The following is a 25055-nucleotide window of genomic DNA, read 5'->3' on the forward strand; positions in this document are numbered from 1 at the left end:
TCCCACCACATATAAACTTAGTCCAACGTACAGTTACCTCGTGAAGTTGGGATACATAGCTTAGAACGGTCGCATGACACTCTAAATTGCTAGATGGATGGATGCAAAACTTTAATAAGGTCCTGAGGTACGCGACTCAGCGCGCTGCGGGCCGCTCCCACGTTGGGACAGTCAGGCCTTGCCCAACCGCCGCATTGTGGGCCCTCTGGACAGCCCATAGTTGCGCCCCGGCATCGGGGCTCTTGATAGCGGAGAGCCACTTCTCCTCATTGATTGGTTCTGTGCCTCGTAACGAGGGGCAACGTCAGAGCATATGGTCTAGGCTAGCGATGTTAATTGCTGTTAATTTTTTTTTCGATGGCTATACTTGATCCATACGCATTTAACTTCGCACACAGATGAGAAAGAACATTATCCTCATTTTCGCTGAATTTGCGCTCGTTAAAGTTTGTAGTTCTACCAGTGAAACAGGCTATAATCTTAGCCGCTAGCAAAACACCCTCATAACGCTCTGAAGCGCTTGCATACGTAATTTATTGCAAAGGCCTCTATTAATCCCACCCACTTCGAACTTTGCCTGCACATCACTCATAACTTAGCCCTTACATTCGCCAGTCCTAAACAAGGTGTCTCAATTACTTCACCGAGGACACTGAGGAAACGTACTACGAACCTCATATGATGCATGAAAACACCGGGAAAGAACGAGAATTCAGCAATTCTTTGCAAATTTAATTAAACCAGAAACGTTAGAATTTCGTTGCACATTGCACTTGCCATCAAACATAAACATGGTGTAACGTAATGGAGTATTCTCTCGGGACGTCGGAAAAGCGCTTACGATAATGACCATCTAAACGCTTTGATGCATTTGTTAAAGGAAATACTTTACGAAGACCGCGCTTGGTTGCCACTTGGTTTCCACGCATTAAAGTTTGCATGTAAGCTTTCCATAGCAGTCCCCGCATTTTAGTTAAATAAAATCTCACAGGCATATATATAGTTACGCTAGGGCGGCGGCATAATGTTTGCACCGCTGGTAAAAACACTCATACATTCCGGAGCACTTGCATGCGTAATTCATAGCGAAACCCACAATCAACTCTCACACTCATGAACTTTGAGTACACATTACTTATAATGTTCCCCTGATTTTCGCCAAATATAACCATGGCACCTTGGTTATTTCGCCGAGGACGCCGGAGAAAGCAACGACAAACGTCGTGTAGTTTATGAAAATAGGCACAAAACAAGGACTGGGTAATTATTTTCAGCGCTTCTAAATAAGCCGAAAACGTGTATGTTGCATTACAGATTACACTTTACATGCAACTTCCCCCCTCCCCCCCAACGCCCTTCTCCCGCCCCTATTTCCATCCACCTTTTCACTAATATTAAACTCAGTGTCTCTTACAGTGATATTAGGATCTCGGAAACCTTGTGGATAACGTCGGTATGGAGCTCCGGAACGGTTGAATAAATAATTTTCTACAATGACCGTAGTTATACCCCACAAATTCAAAATTTATCTATCGGCACTCACAACATGCTTTCTACTTAAGTGAGATAATAAGTACGAGACATTGTTCTCCGAAGAGACCGGGAAAACCAACCACACACCTCGTATAACGCATGAAAATTTGGAGAGAACGGGGATCCAGTAATTATTTTAAGGCACCTAAATGGCCCTCACACTTGAATTTTGGTACACGTCAACCGTAGAATGTGGTCGATTTTCGCTAAATATGAAATTGCTACCGCTTCAGTCCTGTCACAGACGCAGCGAAACATTGTAAGCCTTTTATATTATGCTTCTAAACATGCGGTAAAAGGCAGGCTTAGTAAATTTTATTTAACCCCTTATTAACTCACACAATTCAAAATTTTGTTGCGTATGACCCCTAAAATTTCCCACATTTCCACAATATGTAAAGTTCGTGAGTGATCTCGTTTATTTCATTTTTCTTGAAAATCGTGAAAACAGGCATATAAAGTTCATGCGCGCTCTGGTCGCACTGAGGGCAACGAGGGAACTGTTGCAGTTTTTAAGGTAAACAAACTAACACAAATGGCTGTACACTGAATGGGTGTTCGTAGTGCTACAATCGCTATTGTGCTGTCTTAGTCGGCGGTGATAGTGACTGGCTGTGGTTGTGTGTCTGTGCTCCCTTTCTTCTTTACTTCCCCGTTCTCTCTTCCCCCTTGCAGGATAGCAAACCCGATTTCCACTTCTGGTTAACCTCCTGGCTTTTCCCTTTTATTCTGCCTCACTAGTCGCACTGACGGCTTCGCTGTAAAGCTAACTTCGTCTGTCTACATTCTAAGCGTATTAACAGAGTTGTGTCCGATAACCTGTACGACTGTCGACAACCTTCACTCTTGCGAGGATTGTATTGGATTGGACAAACTTTAATAAATGTCTTGTTGTGAATGTATTTCGTAATAGAATTCTTTATTAACGGTGTTCCGGCAAACGCAAGTGAATTTGGCGTTTTGCCGGATCAGCGGAGGTGCAAACGGGAACGGCCTGCATGGTGAAACGCTCGGTGGTGCAGAGCTTAGACATACAAACACAGAGCTAATATTGCAGTAACCAAGTGCATTTTAGTTCGCCGCTGGTGTAAATTTTTGCCAGCAACACGATTACGCGACTGCCCAAAATTTTCACCTGCAGCAAAGTAAAATGCACTTGGTTACTGCAATATTAGCTCTGTGTTCTTATGGTTGAGCTCTGCTCCACCGGGTAGCTGCACCGTGCAGGACATTAACATTTGCGCCTCCGCTCATCAGGTAAAACACCCAGTCCGTAGGCGATTACTGGAACACTGGACTCGCTAAAACTCTCCAACATTGGCCTCTTCACCAAGAGCTCTATCACGTACCCGAATATGTTGTGTGCAGTCCCGGGGACCGGACCGAGGACGACTTGGAGTCCATCTACGGCCGGTTGCGCAGCATCAAGGCCTTCCACCGGCTGCACCCGGTGCTGCTGCAGCAGCTGTGCTTCTACGGATACTACGAAGACCTCGACAGGGGTGTCACGCGTGAGTACACAACGTCTCTGGTTTGCTCCGTTTGTCACCTGCGAAGTCCTCGCAATTGTGCCGCTGTTCGCAAATCTCATGGTGGAGTTGTACGATGGGCGAACTGTTTCGTATATCCTGATATTGTCAAACTCCGTTTCTTCTTACGGGTACAGTGAAGGAAAGCGACGGCTGGGATGGAAATGCTAGTCTATATGGTACATGTTTTAATCTGCATGACTTCAATACTGCTCGTTGAAAATTGCCTTTCTTGAAGCTCACTTAACCGTTGTAGGATTTTAGTATGAACGTTCGATGCAGCTGCACCCAACTAAACCAGGTCTCTTGTTCAAATATTCCAGTCGAATAATAATAATAATAATAATAATAATAATAATAATAATAATAATAATAATAATAATAATAATAATAATAATAATGTATTTATTATTATTATTATGATTATTATTATTATTATTATTATTATTATTATTATTATTATTATTATTATTATTATTATTATTATTATTATTATTATTATTATTATTATAGAAGCTCGTACTGAACAAAATATTATTTGCAAGCAGTCTGTCAAACCACTATTCTTTTTTCTGGTTTATCTTTCCGTTTATGGAAAACGTGCCAGGTTCTCGCTGAACCATGTAGCGCAAAAATTGGTTCAAACCAGTTAAAGCAGGTTTAAAAGGTTGCGCTTGCTCGAAAAATACTGGAAGCAGAATTCCCACGAAGTTATTTTCAAGAAAAAGAAAAACTGGAATACCGAAATCGGCACAGTACAGAAGCGACGAAAGCGAGAATCACCCAAGTGAGCTTCACGTTTCCTGCACACAAGATGTAGCTAAATCGCCTGTACTCGCGAGTGTTCCGAACTAAGGGCGCCGGGTAGCTAAAGAAGCCGTCGCCATACCGTTCGGTTTTCCTTGCAGTCGTTGTACCTTTGGTCAGCATTACGGCTGATCGAGATCCATGTCATTAAAACGCCGGAGCGTTGTCAGAGTATTGGGATTACCACAAACTGCCCTTTGACTTTTCTTTATAGAAGCTTAGATTTCCGCTATCCTGGATAGTTTGTTTGCTTTCTTTCCGTCTCTCTTTCGGTAGCCGAATCAAAATTTTGCAATTACAGCTATTTGAATCATGGCTACGTTATGCTAACCGAAATGAGTGTGCGGACTGGCATACCCTCCAAATAAGAAGTAATTTGGGCACTTATGTGGGTAATTAACAAGTTACTTTAATTACCTGCTGATGAGTTATCTTGGGGAGGTTACGATAACGAGCACGTTAGAGCCGGTACTCGACATTATATATACGACTGATTAAATTTTAATCAACCGCGACGCGATCTTCTGAAACGTGCACCAACAAGTATTTCATATTCGTAAGCTCGCTGCGAGCGAAACTGACTCAGAAAAAAAAAAAACCTGCTATGTGAAGCAGGCTTGCCGCCTTGCATTTCGTCACGCTTGATGAGTTGTTGAGTTTAGGGGTTGTAGGCTACTGGTGGGATTAGCCTTGCAGTTGCTGCCGGCAATTGCTCCACCGTAGCGACACTTAAAATACATAAATCATATAAATCAGACACAGACCTCACAACTACACGTATTCACTCCTATGGTCACCATGTGGAGGCCAAATCCTGGTCCTGCAGGTAATTTCGTCACGCTGACGCTGTCACCACCTGCACGGCCCCGTTCGGAAGTGCCAAGCTTGTTCGTTTGTTTGTCTTGTTTTGCATCTGCTTATGGCTCCTACCCACTATGTGGTATTGGCCAGGATTCGGGTGGAATTAGAATGGTTTAGTACTGACTAGAAAACAACGGAGATACTTACGAAAAAATCCATGGAATGAGAACTAACATGTGCTGAGAAATAACAAGTGCTTCAAGTTTGACAAGAAAACAACCTTGCAACAATTATTCATCGGCTGCGCAAACATCCGTAAGACAGTGTCTAATGGAAGACGCTTCCAGAGAAAGAATTTCAGCAATTGAAACATTCACTCCAATTAGCCAAAATGTTACGCCTGCAGATCGCCATCTTTTCACCGTTCTCTCGGCTGCAGCTCAATGTCTCGACGACGCCGATGACGCGATAAATCTGCACCGTCATTCCGCCACGCATGCCTCCTGGAATGCGGCAAGCCTTGCGCGGTCAGCGTTATTGCCGCCTACCGGCAGAACTGTAACTAAAGAAGAAGAAAAAAATAATTAAGCGAATAAAAAAGCGATAGCGGCCCGCCTGCAGGGCGGCGGCTCGTAGGATCGTGTCATTGGGGACGGTATAGAAACATGACGAAAGGCATGGGGGCGTGAGGTCGACGTCCTCTTTTTGTGAGTCATTTCTCTTTCGGAAAGCCTTCGAATGTGAAATATTCGCTCGCTTAGCTCTTGGAAAAACTTGTTTAATCAAACTTTCTTCGTTGAGCTGGATAATTTCGAGGACGGACTCCAAACTACCAGTTTATTTTCTTTACCTAACTCGATATTTATAAAGCTAGTTAATGTAAATTCGTTAATTACACAAATAACTCTGTGAATTGTTACGAGGATGCCAATCAATCTATTCATTCGAATTAAAACACCAATGCCACCATAATGTATATATATATATATATATATATATATATATATATATATACACCCCAGAAAGTGGATGGGGAAACAGTGCCGCCGTTGTTTTTTCACACACTTCCATTTCCAATAATTTATTATTTATTTAATTCAAATGTACAATTTGTACTGACATGCAATTTCCCCCATGTTGTCATCGGTGTCTTTGTTTGCTTCTTATGGTATGTATATATAACTCTAGTTTTTTTATTTTTGTTTTACTTGCGCTTAGTTAAAAAGAAATTACGTTAAATTTATCTTACCTGACACACTATCTTCAGCTTATGTTGCGCGTTATTCCAACAGATCTACATCTCTCACTATTTCCTTCCTTCACAACCCCTAGTTGCCCCACCTCAGTGGAGGGTAGCAAAATAGAAACTCGCATCTAGTTAGCCTCCCTGCCTTTTTCGCTCGGTCTCTCCCTCTCCTGATAGGAGGGGGGGGGGCGCTACGCCCGCCTTATTTCAATACAATAACATGATAGTTTGATAGATAAAGACACAAAGACATACAGACCTTTATGAAAAGCTCCGTGGGTACCCGTTAAAGGGACACTAAAGCGAAACAATAAATGAGTTTAGACTAATGAAGCATTGTTTGAGAACCCTGCAGGCAGTCATTTCAAAAAAATAGTTTGATTAATAGATGATCAAATGAAGGTCCAAGTATCAGTATTTGAATTTCGCGCCGAAACGCCAGCACCGGTACGTCAGCGTGACGTTAGGGATTCCAAAGTAAGTTTTCGCATTTGGGCCGAGTTAGCTGAATAAAGGTTCCCGAAACTTGTCATGTTTAATATTGGGTTCCTTTAGAATACAATGCAGTCAATCTGTACTGCTATATATAATTAGTAGGCCCTAGAAGATGCCATCAAAATCCAAGACGTCACCGCCTACAGGTGCGGGAACTAAAGTAGGCGTCGACACCCGTATTTCGCTCTTGCGCTTTTTCTGGCTTACCGAACGTCTTATCGTTGTAAGAGTGGTGTTTTTGGTGTTGTAGAACGGTAATTTACTGATGCCGAAGAAATCATTTTTCACTTTAGTGTCCCTTTAAAGAATCCAAGGTGGTCAAAATTACGGAGTCCGGTGCTACGGCATGCCTCATATCCATATCGTGGCTTTGGAAAGTAAAACCCTAAAATTTATTATTTAGTTTTAGTCTTTTTTACTAGATTACATTGCCAGGATACCTACTTTAAACTTCCTTTTTATGTTGTGGTTCCTACTTTTTAAGAAAAACACTTTGGAAGCACTGTTTGAACAGCTTGCAGTAGATGTTGCTAGTCTGGAAATTATTTTTGGAAAAAAGACAACAAAGTGGCTGTAACACATATATACCATACAGCATTCAGACCAGTACATGTCTCGCGGAAAAATGAAATGTGCCTTTGAAGCGCCAGTACATGTTGCAGTTCAAGCTATATAAACCCTCACGTAAATTTAGTGCTGTTAACAGTACGGTCCTTTGGATCATCTCTTTCTTAGGCACTCTCATAAGGATGCTTGCTCAGTGGCGCAAGAAATTTCTACTTGTTTATCACATATTTTGTTGATAAATTCTTAGTACATTACGTTATTTTTCACTCGTTTAATTCTTCCCAATTGTTCCATTCTAACAAAGAGCCAGGCATATTCATTTTAATGCCATCCTATTCTTGGTCAATCCCCCAAAGTGCGTATGCATAATCACTAAATGAAAACAAGACCAAACAAGATTATAACGAGGATGAGGTTAATTAAGCCAGTTCTTTGTGCTCTAAAAGCATTTTTCAGAATCTTTTTGTAATGTCAATCGAAATATCGGTCATATTACTACCGCATGACCAGTTAAACCACGTAAACCATTGCAAAACAGCATATCCTCCCGCGGCGCAGACTACCGCCCATCTAAGCTCATTTTTTGTGGCAATGAAAAAGAAAGGCGTTTCTTCACAACCCGCTTAACAATGGCCCTAAAGTACATGCTTGCTGGGAAGACGTAGGATTTTCTGAAGGGGCCGCACTCATGAAGAAGAGAGTTCCACGAATGTTGATTCTCTTTCATCGAGGCAGGGGAGTTGGTCAGCGTCTAGTGGCACACCCTGGTTAACTAGGCATGAGATGCTCAGGCGGAACGATTTCCAGCTGAGCATGCCAGGCTAACTTCGCCTGATGCAACACCACCGCCATCACCATCAGCGCCAACGTGACGGCATGCGGTGACGCCCCAAATATACACAAGTTAGAAGCTGACAAGTGGACTTGCGGTGCCTGGCCGTCAGTCTATTATGCGCCGTAGTGGTCGTCGTGTGATGTCATCGTTATCGTGAGGTGACTTTCTCCATGTGTCGACAAATGAAACTTTGCGCCCATCCCCGTTAGTTTACATAATGCACTATTCGCCAGTCCGACGTCGCACCTATAACAATTTGCATGGCGTAATGAAACGCGACCGGCTGGTTACGAATCGCATCGCATTGTCATATTCACTTCCAATAATAAGCAGCCACCAGCGTACTAATGACACGCCGGATGCCTCCCTACGAGCTACACTGAAAACCGCAGCAGGCCCGCGGGCATTTACAAGTGTGGTCGCACGGTCGTAGGAGTGCAGTCGTTTCACGGTCGAAAGGACTTCAGAGTAAATGTCCCAAATTAAAGCGGATCAGCAATGAAAACATATCCATTCATCTGAAATTCTTAGCTTAATGTCAGTTTTGAAAAAGCACGTCTTCACAATCTATGACAAAAAGCGTCGATGTTCCAGCCTATTTAGAAGGTATTGGTGTGCTAGTTGCTTTACCATTATCAATGTAAACGCAGTGTACTTGTTTGTACAAGGGCGATTTAGTGTTCGTCCGTGTGTAAAGTGCACTACCTTCAGAAGTGTAATTACATTTGGCAGTTATCAGTATGGCACTTTTCCCACAGCGGCGATAAGCGCCGGGGGAAGTTGTGCGCAAACATCAACGCTGAGAACAAACATCAGTGCTGATAAAAAGAAATGAATTGCTGATATTGGCCTTGACTGCAACCCCAACTCATTTCGTCTATGATTTTGACGACATATTTCTCTAAACTTGCTAGGCAAAGTATTCGTACTAAATGGATACGGTCTAATTGCTTCTTGAGTGCGATTCGACAATGTGGACAAGTGCTTTGAAGTCAATATATACGATTTTAATTTATGAGTCTTGGTAATTGCCTCACATGGTATAACGATTTATTGTACAAGTAATGTCTGCCCATTAGAGAAACTCAGCTGATCTGAAGGAATGGCGCTCTGCACTACATTGGAGTTTTACCAACTTTGTCTTCACTAAAAGAGACACAGACATAGCAGCCCCGAGTCAATGGCTGCGCCCAGCTTCTCCACTGCAATGTGCTCGTTCACATGACATGGCAGCCGCAGCCGTACAACCCAACAAATGTTTACACAAGCAATGCTCTAGATTGGCCTTCAGGTGAATGCCGCTGTGCACTGGTATCTGTCAGTGCCCCTGCTAGCAGGCAAATTCATTCTATATGGCGGTTCGGATCATCGATGACATGGTCCCTTAGATGCATGAATCAGGAACAATTCCTGGAAGTATGTACACGTCATCAACTGAACGTACAGAAGGGATTTTGGCGGCTGCAGGTTCTTGTGCGAGGTGTTCGGTTTCAACAGAGGTCTGTGTATGCGCTTCAGGTACGAAGGAGCTCATCGCGGTGTCGTAAATTTCTTGAACGATGTATTTGGTTAATGTTGTTCTGAACTCTACACCTGATGGTGTAGCAGACTTGCGCATTTTAAAATACTTTTCACTTTTAATTTCGGTCACTTAATAACCTTGACATTACTTTTATGCCACTTTAAATAGGACCTGGTAAAACCATTTTGTGATTTAGGAATGTAGAAGTGCAACGCAGCTCTTTTGCCGTTTTCCTTGCGGGCAATATTCAGTATGATGGCCGGGATGATGTGAGGTGAGAAGCAAAAAATAATCTTCTGTATTCCTCAGGTAAATTTGGCAATGTAAAATTACTTCGAAATCAGTGATATCATGAGAAGCGATGTTCCAGCCCACCCAGAAGGTATTGGTGTGCTAGTCGCTTGACCATTATCATTGTAAAGGCAGTTTACTTGTTTGTGCAAGGGCAATTTAGTGTACGTACGTGTGTAGACAAGTGCACTACCTTCAGAAGGGTAATTCCATTTGCCATTTATCAGTATGGCACTTTTCCCACAGGATTGACAAACACCGGGACAAGTTGTTGTGCGCAAACATCAACGCTGAGAACAAACATCAGTGCTGATAAAAAGAAATGAAATAATGATATCGCTTTTGATATGATTAATAAAAATCGGGCCCTCGGTTAACTTTTTTTCTCGTTCGAATACAATGAGCAAATTTTAAAAGGATACAGTTTCAAGTTTACAGTGACTTTCTTAATCTGCTTGTGACCTGTCAGTTGCGCGATCTACTAAGGATGACTTAATGGCAACAGACGACGAGGCACGTTTCTTATTGTTTAATTTGCCCTTGCGTAGTTTAAAATTTACCACAAATAAATAAAGACTTTCATATTTTTCTTCCTAACTTATAGGACCCGTTAGAAGAATTTTGTAGAGTGCAGAGAGGTTATAAAGCAATCGTATTGTTTTTCTTTGCAAGATGGAAGAACGCGACAAGGAAGAGTGTTGCCTGCTCGGTTCGCACTTGAGTGTGTTTCAAGCCTAATTTCAACCACTACAACTGGAATTTTGAATTTTAAGGCGCTGTCTTTAATGGGACACGCTAAATCTGTTCTGTGCAACGTGGTCAGGTTGTAAAGGTAGATAGCCCGCTACAGAGCCGCGTAGTTATTGTTTCGAACCCACGTATAATTTCGCGAAGTTGTTTATTTATCTTCGCTTCCCAGGCTTTCAACGTGACGTTGCAAGCAGCCGTGATGTTACAAGGGCACCTCTATATAGTAAAACTTCGCTAAAACGAAGTTGAAGTGGCAGTCATAATTACTTTGTTTTATACAATACTCCTTTATGTCCATTATTACATGTGTACTGCAATATGAATCCCTTTAAGAATTTCAAGGGGAATTTCAATTACTTTGTTATATACATTATTTCGTTCAATCCCTTTTCATTGTGCTGAGGTTTTACTGTACCTATACCTCTTAACTGCTTGGAGTTGTTCAAAACGAGGTTTCTCCAAACGAAGGAGCGCTATGCATGGGTTCGTTGCACCTGCTTAATTCAGTTGCAGAGTGGGCTATTTGGCATTGCTATAAGAAATGAGTATTCATCTGAGGAGGCTGCTTTAAGATACATGCCTCACCGAAAAAAAAAATTCTGTATGCCCCATAACACCCACATCCAATAGTCCCGTATGACATATGGGATAAACGTGTTCTTATATGGTATCCCACATGCTTTTTGGCGGATTATTGGATATGGGAGCTCTAGGGCATATGGGCTTTTTCAGTATCGATGGGCTAGCAGAGAGCGTATCCACGCCGTGAGTGACTGTACAAAAGACGACGCTGTATTCTTGTGTCCAGGAAATGAAGGCGTGCGTTTGTAAATTCGGTTGAATCCCATAGATCGAATGTTAGGTGTTCTTTTTTTTTTTTCGCTTCGTCAGCTCTCGAAAGCGAGATGGCAAGGCAGCTGACGTCGTCGCGAGCAAATCGGGCTGCTGCGCCCGCTAGTTTATTTCCATGAATGCCGCAGTGACTAGGAAACCAGCGGAATATTATGTCATGTCCTTTGTAAATTTTGCGATTATGGACTTGTCTGATACCTGTGACGAGCTGCTCATTGGATCCAGGGTCAACTAAACTTTTCTCATGTGTGTTCTGATGAAGTAGGCTAGTGATAGTTCATTTAGTATGCGAATGAGGCATTCGTTAGGCTAGTGGTGATCTAAGTAGTGTTCAAGTCATGCATTTAAATATGCCAAGTTCTAACGATTGATGCAAGTAGGGTTTGATCGGACTTTGGATGTAATTAATAGCAGCTGAAAAAGAAATATACATATAGCAATTTCATTTCTGACGCTGCGAATGTGCAGTTCAGTTGAAGTGCTATTGCAATAGCGGGTAGCCAGTAAACTCAGGCTGTTGGACTGTTGCAACTGGACAATATTGTCCCCTTAATTTATAACTTACGAAAAATTGATCCCACTACACGAGTTAAGCGGAAATATTGACTTTAAAATACCATTGCGTTTGAAAGACGAATCTTCTTCGCTAGTTTGTCAATACTGACTTCGAAAATTTAGCAGGGGCATATGACAGATTACTTGTATGTACAGGGCTTTGTATACTTTCTTTTGATTTATTACGATCTTCGTAAACTTTAGCTATCTGTTTCAAGGGCCAAGTTAAATATGACTTCTCGTGATTCCCAGTGATGTGCTTATTATTGGAAGCTACTTCATTCGAATGAACCGAATGGCAGACATCTGCATTTCATATTATTTTAGCCTTAGATATTGAAGTATGGTTATTGCTAAAGATTTTCCTCAAACATGTGCCTCTGCCATCGCTCTCGCGTTTCCTGGGTTTTACTTGTTCAACTGTTATCAGGTTATTTGACCTAATCATTTGACGCTGCTCTCAACTTTCGTTATATATACATTCTTGCACAGTTTTCCGCCAAGGCGACCGTGGCTCAAACTGGTACACGGTGTTGGCGGGATCTCTAGATGTTCAAGTTACCCACACTGGACATTCTAAGGTAAGAACCTTGCATTGCAAAACTATTTACGCCTTATGTTGCGAAAAAGCCTGGGATCGTAATCGCAGAGTTCTTGTGCTAAAGCTGTTTTCTTAAGAACCGATATGATCCACTCGTAACGTCGGACATGTTATTGAGACGGCCCAGCAAAACAGAAGATAGAAAATAGAAACAGAAAATAGCATCTGCGAGCGAAATGCTTTGTCAATTCCGCTCCCGGTCCCGTACTCACAGAAATTTCTTAAGCTAAAATTGTTTGTAAGAAAAGAATTACCGCCACTCATTACGCCAGACTTATTATTAGCTAAGGCGACCAATTAATCGCAAATAACAGTTACGAGCGAAAAGCTTTGCGAGTTCAGCCCGAGAAGTATTGTGAATTCTGGTCCTAATGTTTTGCGTCAACGGATTACTTATTGTATAAGGAAAAGCTTGCGACCAAATACGGGTGCTGATATGGCCCAAAGGACAAAGAAATGCTACTTTTCGACCTTCCTGTGTCCGCGCTTGCACGTCTGCGCTAATGTACATTGGATATCTACCAACTTCTTCAACTTTAAGTCGTTCTAATACGGTTAATGAGTTGTGCCAAGACTCCTGCCATCGTCTTGAATCAAAGTTTCACCGGAACTGTTCGAATCTGGCTGAATATTGTGCGTGACTGATTTATTAAGGCCACCATCGTGACGGCACCAGCTTTCAGCAAACGCTATCGAAAAGCTACACGATTGCGAGTCCTTAAAAGTTCATCCTGCTTGTTTTCGTACGTCATGCACGCAGCTTTAGCATTGAAATTATACCGAAGTGGTCGATTCTACTAAAATCAACCTGTCTCATGGGATAAAATGTATGCAACAGAGTGCGCACCAAAAAAAAAAAGAAAGAAGCATATAGAAAGCTAGTGCAATACAGTGTATATATATATATATATATATATATATATATATATATATATATATATATATATATATATATATATATATATATATATATGCGGGAAAGATCGTGCGCTTGTTAAAGTTCCGCACGAATTAAAGAATAAGGAAATAAACCTTTTCGAAAATAGTGGGTAAATTTCACATCATCTTCACAAAGGCTAATAAAAATCTAGCGAAATTATTTCGGCAGTCGCGAACGAACAACGTATCGCCAAATATGCCCAAGTAGAGGAGTCGAGCGATTGCTGTAAGACGTCTTCATTTAGGACTGACACTCCAGAAAATAGTGCACAGATAAGCTTAGAACGCAGTGAAGCAACACAGCTGCAGAAACGGTGGATGCTTTGGAGGGGGTCAAATCAGCTCTGCAGTGAAGGGAAGTTTCACGAAAGGGGAGAATTGTCATCTACTCGAGAGTGTCACGAAGGTACGAAGGATACGCATACGTATTTCTTAGAAGAGAAGCACCGCGAAGTTGAAGGAAAATGCACCCTTTTCTGGTGGTCGAGCCCGGGAACAACGACTTCTCACTGCGGTTGCTCCGCCATCTCAGCTAACCAGGAGGCTAGCAGCTCGCAAGGTGAGGCCGATATAATCGATCAGCTCGTGGATCAGCTCGTGGATCAGGCAAGGTCGATATTGTAGCTCAATTTGGCATTGCCTTGCGAGCTTGTTCGTGTTAATCATCGGCATCATCTTGTCTTTGTCGTCAGTGTTTGTATTTGTTTAAGTTTGGCACAAGGAAGGATTTCTTTTTTTTTTGTACAGTATTGCAGGAGAGGGCTGAAAAACTATTGGCCGCGGCGGCCACATTACGATGGGGTCGAACTGCGAAAATGTCTGTGTAGGTAGCGTGCGTTCATTGCGTGTTAAGGAACCAACCAAAGTAGTCAAAATTAATCCGGAGTCCTCTACTATGGCGTGCCTTATGATCATATCCTGGTTTGGCACATAAAACCCGATAATGAAAAAAAAAATTAAGAGCTGAAAAAGAAAAGGCAGTGTGGCTATTTTACGCATGGTCGCACCTGGTTGGCTACCCTATACGTGGGAAATTGAGAAAGAAAGATAAAAAGGCAGCGAACACCGGCAGATCAATGTTCGCTCACATATACAGTCACAAGTGCTGGTACAGCTCAACTGCTTTCAAGATGCCCACTAGCGCGTGTGCATAACGGCAGGGGGAGTAGCACTTCGATTCAACACTTCACATGTCACTAAATCCACAGCTGCAGAACTCAAGCCTCGGCGCAGTGCATTTCAATTTATTGGCACAAGAAGTCCTGGTAAATGGCTCGTGTTTTCCTCCCTCCATACTGGCTTTACACTGTGTGCAGTCAGTTCACCGACGTAGGTCTCTCGAACAGCTGACGTACGATATCGTCAAGTTTTACCACGTTTAACAAAAGGCTACGTAATTATTTTCCAGTGATTACCTGGCCATTGTGGGATCAGTGGAAATGATCACACATACAAAGCTGTGCGAGCGTCGCATGAAGAAGAACACAGCGTTCCCATTCCTGTTTCGAGGAAAGGCGCTAGAAGGCAGCTTCGGCGCCTGGCAGGCACGCCCTCTTTAGCAGAGTGGAACAACCCAAATATAAGGCGTACCAGGCTACACGATCCAAACCCTTCACTCAAACCCGGGCTTCATGTACATGAGGCATCGTTTTTTATACCGGTTGAGGTTGGGTGTGGCCTTCATGAAGGCTTACACTACATTGAATGGAATAGCCGACAGTGTGCGACGCCAGCGACAGCAAAAAGGATATTGAGCATTTATTCTGGCACTGTCGTCGATTTCAGTCACAAAGACAAAAACTCTCTACAGCATTGCGACGATTGGACGATGGGGCATTGTCTGTGCAGGCGCTGCTTGAACACCGTCCCCATCGCTCATCTGCCCGCAGGGCTGTGAACGGACTTTTATGATTTATAGCGCAACTCTTAGTTGCCCATTCCTGCGGCGAGCGTCAGGGTCTCGGCGTAACCAAGTGGACGAGCACAGCGAACGATGAAAGTGCGAACGCGGACCGCAGGAGATGATCAAACGTGGTGATAGCGAAGTGAGCGCGAGGAGGAAAGCGGAGGAGGAGGCTGCAGTGAAACCACGAGGCGCAGAGCGAAGGAGATGGTTGGCGAAAGCGCGAGGAAAAAAAAGCGTAGTGCCGCGCAAGACGGGCTCTGTGGCGACGATGGCGCCAGTATAGCACGCGTCGATTGTACAATGTATGGAAACAAAGCGCTGGGCATGACCGAGGTCTGTATGCGGCGCCTTCTGTGAATCGCGCTCACGCGTCACTCACGCGCTGCCTCTCGCGATTTGCGGATTAGCGAGGCAGTCGCGCCACACTTTCCTCCGTTTGCAACATCCCGCACGAGACAGATTGTCCCCGTCAGTCAACATATCGCGGAATGAATGCACGTATAAAGCTGCGCTCAAATTTCGCATTAGGGCACGGGAGTGATCACATTCCCACCTACCTAAAAATTAATAGACTCACTCGGTCCTTCTTTCGTGATGTCTTGAAGAGCACTTACTGGGCTATGTTTAAGTCGCTTATAGAATAAGCGTGTCGGGGAGATTTCTCCGGCAACGTCGACGATGCCATCGCAGAACCAATGAAAGCTGCCAAGTGTTTGTTATCGATTTCGTCAAACCGAACGGATTTCAACATTGAACTTGAGAGACTTCCTGCGATTTGACTGCGCGCAGAGCCGACGATACATACGCGCTAAATCAATTTATGATCTCAGAGACGCACGACGCATTCATAAGAAAGTTCAGCGTCGTATAGACAAACTAGAGAGTGGGCGGGGGAAGACATTCTGTGAATCCCTGGACCCTCGCAAGCCGCTTTCACATATCTGGAGGACAGTCCGTGGTCTTCGTTCTTCCCCGCGAACACGACACCCATTCGCAGGTTTGGCCCTCCATCTTGGCCAAACTGACCTTGGTGTGGCGGAGGAATTTTGTGCCAGAGTCACTGGCAAGCCTGTCAACACCGACATTGATGTACCCTGCGGCTCGGGTACCAAAAATGGACGTATCATTTAGCATGGAAGGACTCAAAGCTGCTCTGGCCGTTTATTAACGATCATCCTCTCCGGGCTCTGACGGCGTCACCTATGCTGCCCTGGGACACCTTGGACAAGAGGCAAGAAGAGCGCTTCTGAACATTTTTAACAACTCATGGCATAGAGGTACAGTTCCCCTGCAATGGAAGTTAAGTCGGCTGGTACCTTTGCTAAAGTCGGGAAAACTTCTGTTCGACTTGGCGGCATTTCCCCATATCGCTCTGGCCAGCTGAAATGGAAAGGTGATAGAAATGATGGTCCTTGCACGTCTAGGATAGCATCTCGAGAGTTACACTTTTTACCCCGCTTCCATGGCATGCTTTCGTCGGGGTCGTTCCTCAATTGATAGCGTCATTGACCTTACCACGTTTGTGCAACAGGAGAAAAGCCGTAAGCGCATATCGGTTGCACTCTTTCTTGACGTGAAAGGCGCGTATGACAACGTTGCACATGACGCCGTCATCAACGCCATGGAGACTATTGGAATCGGCGGCCGCATGCTTCACTGGTTACCCGACTACATAACTCGCCGGTCGTTTTTTGTACAAACAGAAGATGGCCCCACAGCTGAATATTGCACCTACTGCGGCGCGCCTCAAGGATTAGTAATGAGTCCCACGTTGTTCAATGTGACACTCATTGCACTAGCTGAAGTTTTACCTAAAACAATCTACCACTCGGTATACGCAGCTGACATATGCCTTTGGACTTCTGCGGTTACTCGTCTTCAGGTTCGCGCGGGATTGCAGCGGGCAGCAACTTTGACATTAGCATACCTTTAAATACAAGGCTTGGCTGTATCGACCGAGAAACGTGCATTGATTGCATTCACACGTAAACCTATGACACCATACCCATTTGCCATTAAAAGACGCGCAATCACCTATGGTAAGAGCCATCGATTCTTCGGTTTAATAATCGACCGAAATCTTTCCTGGAGCCCTCATTGCACGTACCTGAAGAAAAAACTGTTGTCTATTACCCAGGTACTGAGATTCATGTGCGGGAAAACATGGGGCTTGAAAACACGGTATGTCCGGGAAAACACGGTATTTACGCTACAGCCTTTCAGTTTTGTCCAGTACGTGCTAGTCAAATATTCGTTCATTGGAGAGCTTACAGGGCTAAGCATTGCACACGTGTTTGGGACTTCCTTCGCTGTCCGTGAACAGCTAAGACGATCGTGCTTGCCAAAGATCATCCCATCCAAACATACGTTGTTTCTTTGCATTGTCTCAGGACGCATATCCGTTATCTTTCTCGAGTCCCCGATCATCACTTCGCGTTGTTTCCATCGCAGAGTCATCGTGCAACGTTTTCTGAAGTTATAATCACCCATACCGATTGTCTTCCATTAGGATACATACCAACAGTGAGGCCTTCATCGCCCTTGTGGTGCCTCGAATAGCCTCAAGTGTGCCTAAGTATCCCGGGTGTAAAGAAGAAGGCCAATCACCTAACTATAGCTCTGCAACAGATGACGCTGCTATTAATAAATAAAACATAGGGGTACCGAAAACACATCTATGCGGATGGTTCGGTATCACGTATACCACCTCTTCAGGTGCCGTTGTCATTCCGACTGCGAAAACCATAATGAAATTCAAACTGTCACACATGACAACATCAACGTCGACTGAGCTTGATGCCCTGCGTCCTGCTGTCAAATACCTCCTGCAACAAACACCTCAGAAATGGGTCATCATTTGCGACTCTAAGGCAGCCCTTCAGAGTCTGCCTTTGCCCTATATTATAGGACTCATGAACAGCTGACATATGAAATAAGAGAAGACCACCATCAAGTTATCGCTAAAGCGCATATGAAATTACATTCCAGTGGCTACCTGGACATACCGGCATTGCAAGTAATGACCTCGCCGTTGAAGTCACCCGGTCTGTCCATCTGGAAGGCCCGCCAGTTCCAACCCTTTTATCCAGAACCGACGCTGCAAGAAAGCTTGATATCGAGGCTAAAGCTATGACACACAAACACTGGTCTTCTCGCAAGCTCCCGAAGTGTATCTTCATAGGCTTGATCCATCCTTAAAGCTACAAGTGCCATCAAAAGTTTCCCACTCTGAGGCGACAGTATTGAGCCGCCTCTGGCTAGGGGTGGCATTTACGAAGGCCTACTCGTGCCGCAGTGGAATAGGGGATACGCCCATGTGCGACTCTTGTGGAACCATAGAAACGATTGAACACATTCTATGTCCCTGTCCTCAGTACGACGACGAACGTGAAGCTCTCCGGACAGAATTGAACCAGCTGAACTCTAGACCAATTTTCGAAATGAAGATCCCTGGACCATGGCCGTACGTGTCGATGGCACAGGAAGCCACGAAAGCGTTGTTGAAATACCTCAAGTCGACAGGTATTGGCAACGATGTGTAGACTCGGTGCGAACCTTCAAATGTGCGCGAAACTGTGCTCTCTCTATCTCCTCTCTATCTCCCTCTTCCTCCCCATACCCCTTCCCCCAGTGCAGAATAGCAAACCGGACGTGCGTCTAGTTCACCTGCCTGTCTTTCCTCTCTTCTATTTCTTTCTCTCGCATTAGAGAGTACCGTAATCGTCGGTGAATTGCTTGAGAGGGTGAGTGGCCTGTGTGAACGGTGGGGTTCTCCGTGCGCGTGCGCGAACTCACTACATTTCCTCTCTCTCTCTCTCTCTCTCTCTCTCTCTCTCTCTCTCTCATATTTCTGTTCCCCATTTCCAGTTCCCAATTTTATGGTTACCAACTAGACGCTTCTCTGGTTAACGTCCCTGCCTTCTACCCTTCTTTCCTCCTCCGCTTTGTTCATACTAGTGTTCTAACGATCTTTGCTTGCGCAGAATTGCAGAAGTTCTTCCCAAATATACGGGCGTAGGGTAGTGTAACTGCTTGCACAATATGAGTCCAGAGCCGGATCAATCCCTGGAGTCTGCTGACTTCTTTTATCTTTCTTAATCTCTAAAAGCTCCCCACTGGGGGGAATCTGTAATAAGACACTGTAATAAGAGTTAAGCTTGTGGTGGAGGGGGGGGTGATAAACTTTATTGAAAGGGGGAAGGGTAAAGGGGGACGTGGCTGAGGGTTTGGGCTCAAGTAAGGCCCTGAGCCTGCTTGGCCTTTTCCGCCCAGTCCACCAGTTCAAGCTGTCGGTCGACGTCCCCGGAACTGAGCCAGGCTGTCCAGTCAGTCTCGCTGCTGACGGGGGGATGAGAGAACGGAAGCGAGGTGCATTCCCACATTATGTGTGCGAGTGTTCCTGTTTCTGAACGGAGCCTACATTGGTCGCTTTCCTTGCCCCCTGTGATTTTGTTAATGTATTTTGGGTGTGGGTATGTGTTTGTCTGAAGTCGCCGAAACGCTGAGTTAACAGAGTTAAGCTTCGTTTTCTTGTCAGTGCCAAGTTGAACTTGAAGCGCAGCTCCTCTTACATACAAATGAGGAATCGAGAAAGAAAACTGAAGTCGGCGCCAAGGTGACTGTATTATGTGCGGCGTTTCTGCGCGCACTTGGTAACTATGTATTTTAAAATTTTCACGACGGCCAAAGTGGCAATAAGGTTGCTTCGTTACAATCTGTTTTATTTCAAGCTGATTTAAGGAACACCGAACAAAACCAGACACGAAGGAAGTCCGAAAGCGGAACTAAAGCAGTTCGGTAAAATATATACCGATAATTCCAAATTAAAAGCGGGAAAATAATTTCTTTAAGTACCCCTCTTATGAAGAAGACAAATCTATCAGCAGAACACCATAATTTCTACACCGCACACATCACAATCCTTTACCGGCTGTGGGACAAAAAAATTGCTCTGGCAATGTTTTTGCGAGACGAGACACCTAATAGCTCGCGATTATCTCTGAGCCATTGTACGTCAGAGAATTCAATATGTGGCGTGATCGCACGTGCACGGCGAATTTGATACTGTGCCTACTGCGTCACATTTCATGAGCGCGTGCTCGGAACGTCTGATAGTGCACCGAAAGTGTATATGTAAAAGGCTAGTGGAGTACTTGCATAGGCAAGAAGCCTTCAAACAAATGATAAAACGACTCTTCATTAAGTCTTATCTCGTTTGGCACACCGGGAAACAGAATATGAAAGGACATTTTAATATTCTTTCTAGATATGAGAAACCTGCTCCGTCCCTACATTCTGAGCCATTCGCTATCACAAGCATGCTGGTCAGTAAATATACGGACAAGTTTTACGAGTGTCGTTGCCGGCTAGACGCTTCTCTTTTACAGAACGCTGTCATTCTCCATAGCTATGACGTTAGTGAAGAAGCGCTTACGCTCTCATTGAAAAGCACGCTTTGAAGGAGGGATGAAGAGATAGGAGGGGAGATACGGTGCAGCAGAAATGTTGGCAGGCCATCCGTTATCTATATAAACACACACATTTCTGAATAACAATTATGTCTCGCTGCACTTTAGGGTCACAGCACTGAAGTTTTCTCTTTGATACATGCTTTTTGAAACGGATATTTTCAGCGATTATATCCCGCACACTAAGTGTTTGCGGCTGTATCCTTCAAGAAAGTAACTCGGGCGAATCAATACTGTGACAGTAGGAATAAAAAATGACACACACGTGCACGCTCGCACGCACGCACGCACGCGCCACTATCGTGTGTCACAGGTTGTAAGGTGCACATTGAAGGCAATCAACTGGTTTGATTTCGTGTTTCAAATTTATTCAACAATAAAATTATAATACCGAGTGCATAGAGTGACATGAAACTGATGGAGGCACTAAATTATTAGCTTTCGCAGGGACTTCCTGTTCGAGCACGTATAGTGTGGATAACGCATGGTTATCAAGTTGACTACAGAAGTTTAAAGCAGTGTAGTAATTACGTAAAAATACGAGTGAACAGCGTATTAGTAAAGCAACAGGTAGTTCAGCAGAATCGTGTTGTAATGACCAAGGAGTAATTTCTTCCATACATAAGTCAATTAGAGTTCACAAACAATACAATGCCGCAATGAAAATGCTCATATGTAAATCAGAAATGTCCATACTCAATGCAAGAACAATATAGCCTGCAGAGTCCCCGATTACTGAAAAACAAATGGAGTAATGTAAGCTTTTAGTAAAACGTTTGTATCGCTGTACGAAAACGCTATGCTACTTAGATGGTTTCATATTCACTGGCAGAGAGTTTTAACTAATGAAATAGAAATTGAACGATGACCTAGGGCTGACCACTTTTGGTGGCTGCCTTCGCGAGCATCGACATTCTGCAAGTCCTGCACATGAACTTTCCTTGAAGTTGTCTCTAAAAGGGGGGGTGAGGGGGGGAGGGTTCTGTAAATTATGAAGCGTTTGTGATGTCCCAATCTTTATAAGATATCGTGCTTCAGTAAGGACATTACAATAGCCGATAATATCACACCAAATTACGCGTACGAATCTGATATGAGATTGTAGAAGTGAATATCACTGAAAGATAGCGGATCCTTTCACGTAAGAATCAACAGTGCGTCACATATCTCAAACTTGTGCGATGGTTCGCAAATACTGGCTTTATTCAACTTGTATAGGCGTTCGTGAGTTATGTTGCCTCAGCGTTGAAGCGAACGAGCGAAATTTGTGCTGGTTAAGAAACAATAGAGAACGACAATTTAAAAATTAAAATTAAATTATGGGGTTTTACGTGCCAAAACCACTTTCTGATTATGAGGCACGCCGTAGTGGAGGACTCCGGAAATTTCGACCACCTGGGGTTCTTTAACGTGCACCTAAATCTAAGTACACGGGTGTTTTCGCATTTCGCCCCCATCGCGAACGACAATTTATGCAGAAACATAGAAGGAATATCGACAATGAAGCTGCACACTAAAGTGGACCGCCTATCATGCCCTCGTGACGTGAAACACGTCGTGCCAACGTCCTAGTGACATTTACATGCAAAACGGAGCAAATTACTTACACACATCTTTGTCAGTTCATTGCATTCGTATTGTAAGATATAAGCATATCAAAAACCTGTTGCCTAGCGACGCGCGTGATCGATTGCATATTCTGAAGAACAATACTTCTTTTAGGAGGAGATAAATATTAAAAACGCAGATTTCTCTAAACGCTGTGATTGCCGCATTACACGTGCTTTGTACAGTATACACTAGTGATCTCAGGCTCGACAGTGGCCTTTAAAATTTAGATTTTTCGAAGCTTATAGTAATGTCCCGCCTACTTTCACGCATGTCTGATGCTCGGTGCGGCGATGTTTTTAATCGATTAGTATCGAGATCCGCGATTGTCACAAGTTAGTGCGCAAACTTCTTCTGCAGACAATAGGCGTACCACAGAAAGCTCAGCCTGTCTGATCCCGGTATCGTATGTGTCAAGGATTGCGCTAGGCAGTTTTTGCATAAATGAATAAATTCCACGCTATTCGAATTTTTACTTCGTTTGATAACAGTATTTCACGGCAGTTGAAGCTATGGGTAGAACTCTGGCAGACGGCTAAGTGCACAATGGACTGATCGCTTTAGAGTGCTCTGGCAGCGCGCTTTACATTCGCCAGGTCGAATTCAGGCGCTTGGAACACATTTGCCAAATTTATTGAGAGCGCTACGCTCCAGATTATGGAGCGCTGAAGTGCCATCACCTTTGAGCCGGCAGCGTGATCGAGAACCGACCGAGTTCTGGTCACCCGGCTCGCTCCTCCGATCGCTCTGCATGTAGCAGCTTAACGTTCGGCTCAGGCAGGCTTTATCTGGCCCTAACAGCTGCAAGCTGAGTCAGAGCTCTTTATATAAGAGTCGTATGTACCATAAGAAGTAAGAACAGTTGATGTCCTATTCTCTTTGTTTCGTGCAGCGCATGCAAAGGCATGTGGTGGACAGGTCCCCCTATCATGTCGTATACCGCGCCGTTTACGTAGCGGTCTTGTGGCGGAGGCTAAACTTCAGTCTGTGCAAGCGGAAATTGTCTTTCTCCCAAACGCGGTCACACATTTGGGGTCACGCTTATACAAACGCGTAAACATCAGTTGGCGGGCGCTGCATTGTGAGGATAAAAACGACTCGCTCTAACTGCACGCACACACGCACGGAAACGCATGGTCGGGTGCTCGCGCACCGAACAAAATGTCAACGGCACATAAAAGAATGGCGTGCAGTTCATTCGAGAAAATTGAACAAAAAAATATTCAGAATAGGACGGGATGTACGCTCTGTCATAACGGTACCGCGCAGTGCCATGGAAGCGATCCACACGCTTAACTCTACAAGACCTTAATAATGCCGGAGCGGGCTCGGGCCAATGGCGTGATGGAACGACGTCATCGTAGCCCCACCACTAGCCAATCACGCACGGTTCTTACGTAACTGCAGCCGTGTGCATTGGATCGCTCAATGGTAGAGTATCGGCTCTAGCGTAGCGTCGGCAACGATGCACCGATTTAGGGAGGCAAGGCACAGCAACAAATTATGCAATCCTTAACACAGGCGGACCGCCCTATCCATGCTTCCGAGTCCATAAAAACGCGCAGAGTGTAACGACGTTGCGGGAGGATCGGAGGCGGAAGGCTGTTCTTTTGGCACCGGAAACTGGCCATCTCTTTATTAGAGGTCCCGAGTTCCGGAGGAAGTTGCGGGCCAGACAAAGGGGATGATATACACTGCGTACGGGTTTTCGTGATGGTAGAAACAGCAGCACGGTGGCAGTGGCTCTTTGTTCCAAGCACCGTTTCTCACCGACACGCGAAGTTCTCTAACGGATACGCGCACCCGTTTGGCTTTCTGCCTGCTTATGAAAAAAAAAGAAACAAAGTGATTGTGCTTCTTATTAGTGCGTCCGGTCCGGCGCTCACTTTGAGGAGCAGCGGAGATTCGGTCCACTGAAAAAGTCAGTGGGACGGTCAGAGATGTTGACACGAGCTCTGTGTCGGTGGAGGCTGATTCGCTCGAAATAGCGATAACATCAATGTCGAAATGAGCTGGTGCTCTGAATGAGGCAGTGTGTGCTATGGGAGCCACTATGGGAGCCACGGTCGCTGACTAGTTGATTTTTTACTAGTGTTTGGCATCTGATAACACGAACGCAGTTCGCATATACACACCTATAGATCGGCATTTCTGATTATGTATATGCTTTGGAAGGTATACAGCCCGTAATCTATCATGAAGCTGAGAAACCGCTAATTATCATCGCCCTGAGGTGCCCTCATACTTACATAATTTACTGAGAGTGCGGTTTCTAACACGTAACGTAGTCGTATTTAACTTTTACTTTGTCAAGGGCACCGCAAATTATTACGAGTATGTTATAGTTCGGGCACCTGCAGTTCTCAAATGAAACGATAAATTGAAAATGTGTGAAGAAATATTCATTTTAATTGCATTTAGGTTGTGCTGGGCACTTGCACTTGAAAGCAGGCACTCGGGCAATGATCAATCAGTCACGTATTACTGTTAAGCAATTATGTAAGCGACCTTGTAAATAAACCGATGTTATCTGTAACGATATCGATGGGCAAATGTTTAGCGTTATCGCCAGCTTTGGCTTTGGGCATCCCCTTTTGCTCGGTGTTGTATGTGTGGTTCAATGTAATAAGGTGGGACTTAAATCACTTTTTCTCTCCTAAAGAAATCAGGCAACTCTCGCGACTTTCGAGCGCACTCGAGTTAACTGACTGGGCTAATCATCAAACGTCACCAAACGTCAGGAGGCATCA

At 44.3% G+C, this 25055-nt stretch overlaps 2 protein-coding genes across 3 annotated transcripts in view; one reads left to right on the forward strand and one right to left on the reverse strand.

Moving 5' to 3' along the window:
* The window catches only part of Epac (Exchange protein directly activated by cAMP), a 794549-nt gene that overhangs the window by 406180 nt on the left and 363314 nt on the right, over positions 1-25055 (forward strand). For both annotated transcript variants that reach the window (XM_050187979.3, XM_072286537.1), the window contains exons 6-7: positions 2902-3044; positions 12276-12364. In XM_050187979.3, coding sequence (XP_050043936.1) covers positions 2902-3044; positions 12276-12364 — 232 coding nt within the window. The remainder of the gene's footprint in view (positions 1-2901; positions 3045-12275; positions 12365-25055) is intronic.
* The window catches only part of LOC129387524 (uncharacterized), a 71631-nt gene that overhangs the window by 31394 nt on the left and 15182 nt on the right, over positions 1-25055 (reverse strand). The window lies entirely within an intron of this gene.

The sequence above is a fragment of the Dermacentor andersoni genome, chromosome 2 (assembly GCF_023375885.2).
Source record: "Dermacentor andersoni chromosome 2, qqDerAnde1_hic_scaffold, whole genome shotgun sequence".
Taxonomy (NCBI): domain Eukaryota; kingdom Metazoa; phylum Arthropoda; class Arachnida; order Ixodida; family Ixodidae; genus Dermacentor; species Dermacentor andersoni.